At 42.3% G+C, this 7386-nt stretch overlaps 1 protein-coding gene across 1 annotated transcript in view; it reads right to left on the minus strand.

Moving 5' to 3' along the window:
- The window catches only part of LOC309568829 (uncharacterized protein), a gene marked incomplete at its 5' end in the record, with an annotated part of 291543 nt that extends 284821 nt beyond the window's left edge, over positions 1–6722 (minus strand). The window contains 3 exons of the mRNA XM_082274615.1: positions 1759–1947; positions 6531–6618; positions 6703–6722. Coding sequence (XP_082130741.1) covers positions 1759–1947; positions 6531–6618; positions 6703–6722 — 297 coding nt within the window. The remainder of the gene's footprint in view (positions 1–1758; positions 1948–6530; positions 6619–6702) is intronic.
- Positions 6723–7386: the final 664 nt, after the last annotated feature.

A 7386-nucleotide genomic window follows, 5' to 3' on the forward strand; every position in this document is an offset into this window, starting at 1 on the left:
ATTCACCTGAGGCCACATCCCAAGGGCAACTTCTGCATACCTCCTCCATTTAAATTCAGTAAGAAGTTGGCAAGCATATCATTTTTTGGGGTCATGTATAAGCCTTCAAATTTAAGTTTAAATCAATTATTAACAGAAGTGACATAGGACCGATCTGCAAGAAATATTGTATATATATTATGAGTGTTTCGAATCCTTAGCGATCCTGCTCCTACACCTAAGAACTGATTGTTTGGTCATATACTAACCTGGTGAACACTCAGTTTTGATAAAGTGATTCCTATATATGAAAGCTCTGTGGATTTGTTTGACATTTATTTATCGTTGTCACTCTTCTGGATATAGGGTTTTGTTTGATTTACTGCCAGTGTTAACATCTTCATTGTAAGACACTTTTGAACACAGTTTAAGTGAATTACTTTGCTGAAATTGTTTTCTTTGACATTGCCTATGTGGGTGTACGTGGGCTTGATTTTTAATATATTTGCTTTGCCAATGAACACCCATGGGTTGATTTACTTAAGCTGGAGAGTGCAAAATCTGGTGCAGCTCTGCATAGAAACAAATCAGCTTCCAGGTTTTATTGTCAAAGCTTAATTGAACAAGCTGAAATTAGAAGTTGATTGGTTTCTATGCAGAGCTGCATCGGATCTTGCACTCTCCAGTTTTGGTAAATCAACCCCCCCTGAGTCTAATACCTCCTAATCATTTATATCCAGGTCCAGAAGGTTTTGCTTGTAATCTTAGTTTTTTTCTGCAAGTGGAGCATTTGGACATTTTCTACTTCTGTGCAGTCAACTCAGATGGAATATTTTTGGGAGTAAGTCCGCTTTTCTAAGTTAAAAAAAAAAAAAATGGATGGAAGTTTTCATTCTTTATGATCACTGCTTAATTTATTGCTCTGTTTATACTCTCATTGGCAGCTGTGGTATTTTAATAATTGGGTTTCTTCCTAAAGAGACTATAGGGTTGACTTACTAAAGGCAAATCCACTGTGAACTGCAAGTGTACTTGGAAGTGCAATCACTGTAGATCTGAGAGGAAGATCTGAAATTAGGGGAAGCTCTGCTGATTTCTATCATTCAATCATGTGCAAGCAAAAATGCTGTTTTTTATTTTCCTTGCATGTCCCCCTTAGATCTACAGTGAGTACACTTGCAGTGCACAGTGGATTTGCCTTTAGTAACTATCCTCATTGTGCACCAACGTATGGGCCCCAGCTAGCCGGCAGAAGAATTGTTTATGGTTCATTGGTGGAAGGTTTTCTTTCTATTTTCCTGAAAGTTAAACCCTGATTTTCCTCACTCAGAGCCCACAAGTGAGTTAGCCCTGTGTTTGTTTCTCTTCCTTTTTGCTCACTTGGGAAAATCTTTGGTTTGAGAGCAATTGTTTATATCTTCAGTCCTACAGGACAGGTGGTCGTGACTTGTGGTACTGTACTTTGTCATATTGCCCTTTTTCTGTATTAGCTTGTTTATTGCTAATTTTCATCAACTGTTTTCATACGCCTCTCATACCTCTTGATTGATATTAATACAAGCTAATCATTTATCCCACCAGTGCGTGTGCATTTTTCCTTTGTGTGACAACCAGGGAATTATCTGGCCAAGGTATTTTAGTGGTGTCAGCAGGGTAGTGCTCTGCTCAGGACTCGGAGACAAAAAGGTATCCAAAATATTCAGCGGCTCCTGGGGGGGGGGGGGGGGGGGGCGGTTAGCGCTGCACATTTTATTTTTGTTCCAATATATAAATTCTTACCTTCCAATCTCGACCATCAGGACAAACAAATCCATCTGGGCATGGGAAACAGTTTAGTTCCCCTTCCTGAGAATAATGACCAGGACTGCAGGGACTCAAATAACCAGTGGCAGGGTCACATGAGAATCCATGAGGACACGGCCTGCAGGCCCACCCAGACTCTAGGCTCAGAAATCCTGTGGGGCACTCCTGTAAGATACAGATAATGAGATAATAAGAAGCTTCTCGTCCAATTAAAGACCAGACTATGTTCCAAATCTAGAATCTAATTGGATTTCCCCTTCCTGTTCCATTCTAAAATAGCAACAAGAAAATGAAAAGATGAATGGATGGTTAAGGGACAACACTAATTGTTCCACAGCCAGACAAAGAAATGACTGCACCCTCCTCAGTCAGTGGTTATGCATTACCATTCTTGTCTTGCAATTAAAGCAGTTATAATGTAATATATTGCAGCTTTCCAATCATTCGATGTGGTGGCTGCATTTTGTTTTTGTTTTTATGCTTTTTTCACCTTGTGATCTAGCACAGGGGACAGAATTGTAAAGCAGAATTGTCAGTCTGGGTGTAGTAGTGTGTTAGATGCACTAGCAGATTTGGCTACCCTAACAAATTGAAGCTGAATTCCAGTCAACCCTTAATAAGCAGTTACAGTTCCTTTTGGGATGAGACCATTCACACTCCTGCGATTTGTTATGCAACTTTGGACATCAAAGTCACATAACAAATTGCACACCATTCTTTTCAATGGTACTCGTTCAAATCACTGAGACTTAAAGTCACAATTTGGCCTGAATCGAAATTCAGACGAATTTTTCATTATACATCTGAATCTCCAAATTAAAATAGTACCGAATTTAAATAGTAATTGGTTTGCTTAGGTTTCGCTTATTCATTTTCTAACCAGTTCCAAATTTTTGGAACAATTTGGATCGGTTAAAAAATGATCAACAGATCAGAATTCTGTACAAAGAATAGCTGGTTGTTAAGGAGCGGGCCAGGAAGCCCGCTACTGTATCCTTAACAAGCGATGACTCAACAACCGATGACTCAGCTGTCAGCGGGTTTCCCAGCTAACAGCTGAATGCAAAACAGAATTGCCAGAAAATAAAAATTTAGAAAAAAAAACAGCGCCCCCCCAAAATACATACCAGACCCTTATCTGAGCATGCAGCCTGGTAGGCCAGGAAAGTGGGACAAGCGAATGCCCCCCCCCCCTTTCCTAAACCATACCAGGCCACATGCCCTCAACAAGGGGCAGGGGAACCACCAAAAATCACCTTGCTCCCATGTTAATGGGGACAAGGGCCTCTTCCCCGCATCCCTGACCCAATGGTTGTGGGGGTGCGGGGAGGGTGGGGGAGTGACTTATCGGAATCTGGAAGCCCCCGTTTTCCTGGCCTGCTGGACTAAATGCTCAGATAGGGGTCTGGTATAGATTTTTGGGGGGGGGGTCTCACGCCTTTTTTTTTTTTTAATTTTGGATTTTTGGTTCCCCTAAAAATTCATACCAGACCCAAAACTTCAAGTATGGATGGGGGGAGGGGCCCCCGCACTGGTTTTTTTTCCTGAATTTTTATTTGCCGGAAATTCTGTTTACATTCAGCTGTCAGCGGGGCTGGCTTTTAACAGACAGCTATTCACACAGAATTCTGATCAGTCGATCATTTTTCGACTGATCCAAATTCGAATCCTACCGAAAAAGTGGAATTCGTTAGAATATTATAAGCTAAACTAAATGAATTCTGAAACAAATCAACCAAACAAAATTAGTAACATAATAAATCTACCTGAAACGAAACTAAACACATTTTTCCTTTCTGTGCATGTCTAATGTAAAGTTGAATCAAAGTCGCTCCAACGTTGCACTGGAAAAAGTGTGACTTTGCAGACGCGCTAATGTGAAAGAAGCCTAAAGGCTTTACATACATTATTAAGCTGAGGGTAAAGGCGATTAAGCTGAGGGTAAAGGTGATGGACTGGCCAAGCATGTATCCAGACCTAAACCCTATTGAGCATCTGTGGGGCATACTCAAATGGAAGTTAGAGTAGCGTAAAGTTTCTAACATCCACCAGCTCTGTGATGTCGTCATGGAGGAGTGGAAGAGGACTCCAGTGGCAACCTGAGAAGCTCTGGTGAACTCCATGGCCAAGAGGGTTAAGGCAGTGCTGGAAAATAATGGTGGCCACACAAAATATTGACACTTTGGGCCCAATTTGAACATTTTCACTTAGGGGTGTACTCACTTTTGTTGCCAGCGGTTTACACATTAATGGCTGTGTGAATTATTTTGAGGGGACAGCAAATTTACACTGTTATACAAGTTGTACACTCACTACTTTACATTGTAGCAAAGTGTCATTTCTTCAGTGTTGTCACATGAAAAGATATAATAAAATATTTACAAAAATGAGAGGGGTGTACTCACTTTTGTGAGATGCTAAAAATAAATAAAAGTTGATCATCGTAAGAACTCTGTCATTTCTCATCTGTCTAACTGCTACACCTGCAAGAGAGCTTGTTCTTTAGAAAAACAACAGACTTACTGGGCAGATCACCAGGGGAAAACAGAAAGAAGAAAGCCTAAAAAAAAAAAAACTATTGCAGCCACCACATCTAAGAACTGGTAGGGTACAATATAATAAATGTTTTATGAAATTGTCCCATTGTCCTAAGGCTCCTCTTCCTCTCCAGCTTAACAGGCGGCAATAACCCGACATCAGGGTCCCTCTATCACCCACTGACCTGGCGCAGCTTCCTCCACCTCTGAGCGGCATGCTCCGACGGAGAAAATCCCCGTCCAAGCTGCAGAAAGTAAAAGATTTCTACCCAGCTCGGAGCTCCCCATGCGGCCAAGATGGCGCCGATGGCAGTGGCTCACACAGAACAGAAGAGGAACCATATCAGCCAGACCGCAGGCTTTCCATACCCCTCTATGAGGGAGATCCAGGTGGGTCCTCTCAGGGCTGCTGTTAGAAATCACAGGGCGCCGTACAGACTACCTGGCAGGACCCCCCCAAGAAAATATTAAAGATATATTTAGCTAAAATTACAACAAAATCACTATTAGCAGACACAAATATAACATAACTCACATAATTCCTGCTAAACCTATAAAAAAAAAACTATGTTAAATAAAAATGAAGATGAGATGAGAAAAATATACAGGCTGGGCAGTTGGAGCTCAGTGATCAGAGAGACAGAGAAACAAACTTACAAATAAACTCCCGAGCAGAGATAACATTAGAGCCAGGGCTGGGAGGGCCCACACAGGGAGAGGGGTTAGTGAGGGACGACTGTCTCTTTCTCCACAGATAAAAGCGGATAGCAGGGAGAGGGACAGATCAGATTCAGGTGCTGGAGGAAGATTTCTGTATTTGTTGTCCAGCACTAATCCCCCTCTCTGTGTGGGCCCCCCAGTGTGCTCGGGCCCCCTACTAGAGGGCTGGTGGTCCCCCCCTATCAGCGGCCCTGGGTCCTCTCCTCCTCAGCACGGAGCCCTGTAAAGTCCAGACCATGAATAGATGATCCTCCCTCCTGCCTGTCCGCCCCTGCAGCTCTCTCTCCCTATACCTGAATCTAACATCCAATCTGATATAGAAGCCTTTCCTGCCACAGACCAGCCTATTTCAGAACTGGCTATAAAGAATATGCTTCTCTCCCTAAAGAAATCCCTGCATGTAGATCTCACAGCAGCTATAACCCCACTCTCCCAAGCAGTGCAAGATCATGAACACAGATTAACTCACGTGGAAACAAAAATAAGTGAAATGTGCACAGCCCATGACGACAGAGTAGATGCTCATACTTGCCAAGAAACTGAGATACAACAACTAAGATTGAAATTAGCAGATCTAGAAGACCGTTCCACAAGGAACAATATCAAATTCCGTGGAATCCCTGAATTTGTTTCATCTGACGCATTGATCCCATATATCCAACAGCTGATGAAACACTTCATCCCTTCAATCGCTGACCTAGAACTAGCCATCGACAGGACTCATAGAATTCCCAAACCTGCCTTCCTCCCTGCTTCAGTACCCAGAGATGTACTAGCAAGGTTACATCTCTACCACGTGAAAGAAAAAATCATGTCTGCGGCAAGACATGCGCAACACCTTCCGCCTTAACATGCAGGCGTCAAACTATACGCCAACTTATCGAAAGCGACCTTACTCAACAGGAAAAAGTTGGGTTTAATATCACTATATTTGGTAAAGGCTTAAAAAAAAAAAAAAAAAGACTAAACATAACGTTGCAGTTAATAGATATACCGGTGGATTGTTCTTAGTCTTTATTTGTTCTCTTTGGTCCCATTTCCTATAGAATGCTACAAGCAACAGCTGGGTGCCCTCCGAACAGAATCCTTTTACATTTACATGAAACTTAAAAGGGCAAGTTCACTTTTACAGAAAACCTGTAAGGTGACCTTACATTGGACGCACCGGGATGCCGCTTTACCGATCCGCGGATTTGAAAATCCCTGCAGGCTAATCTCCTATCTGTACCTCTTAGCATGTACTGACAAGAGGCATTCTAATTGGACCATGTGACGGTGCTGACCAATCAGAGTCCATGTAACCCATCCTGTTAGCGCTGTGAGGAGGGGAGAGAAAGCCAGGATGATTGCAGGCAGATCATGGGACTACAGTACAGCGGGACTTGGTGGATAGGGAGGGGGTACAGTGTAAGGTCACCCTACAGATTTTCTGTAAAGGTGAACTTACCCTTTAAAGTATTTTAAATGCCATTATGCACATGCCATACAAACCTGGCAATCCTGTATGTTGCTTTTGCCTGGGTGGGCATTTACTGTGCCAGTTGGACATTTTTTGGGAGCAGCAGATTCTCCTGAACAGCTGAAATATAAAGACACAAAAATTGTTTCATGGAGTCACACAATTTACAAAATGTGTTGAGCAAAATGCATAAAAAAAGCACACAAATCAGAATCAAACAACATCTTGAATAAATGACACACAACAAAATCTGCTTTTCTTATTCTTCTCTAGGCACATGACTAGAAACAAACATATAGCATTCCCTTCTGTGCAGGGCATCCTCAGAGGCTTATGTTTCCTGATTCCCTCTTGCATGTGTTCATTTATGAGGGCCCAAACCTTGTTTATCCATATCCTGACATGAAGAGAGCCTACTCATCGGAGCTTGGCAAAGCGCCACCTAGGAAACTACAGTAATACTTTATCTCCCATTTTTCATCATCTGAGACAGTGCAGACGTTTCCCCTTGTTTATTCCTGATCGATGGATTTGTTCGCTTGGGCCTTGGCCCTTCTTCCGCCCCCCCACTGGACATACCATATTTATTGTGACCAGTTAAGTTACCTGTTCTAGTTTTGGTAATAGGGTCCCTACCTGTCTTCTCATTGGAAGATGCTCAAGGACTGGACAGGGTCGGCACTAGAGTACCAAAATTGTTCTGGGTTTTTTGTTATATTTCTTTATTCATTTTTAGTCTCTTTGAACATTGCAGTTATATTGATATGTCAGTGGCTCACATCTATCTTGCTGCCTTTCAGATTCTTCCCAGTCCCTGGTACACCGTTTCCTCCCATAAATTATTTCCTTCTTTATCATGGCCTCACTCACCTTTGAAGAAGTTAAAAT

The sequence above is a fragment of the Pelophylax lessonae genome (assembly GCF_965119305.1).
Source record: "Pelophylax lessonae genome assembly, chromosome: 12".
Taxonomy (NCBI): Eukaryota; Metazoa; Chordata; class Amphibia; order Anura; family Ranidae; genus Pelophylax; species Pelophylax lessonae.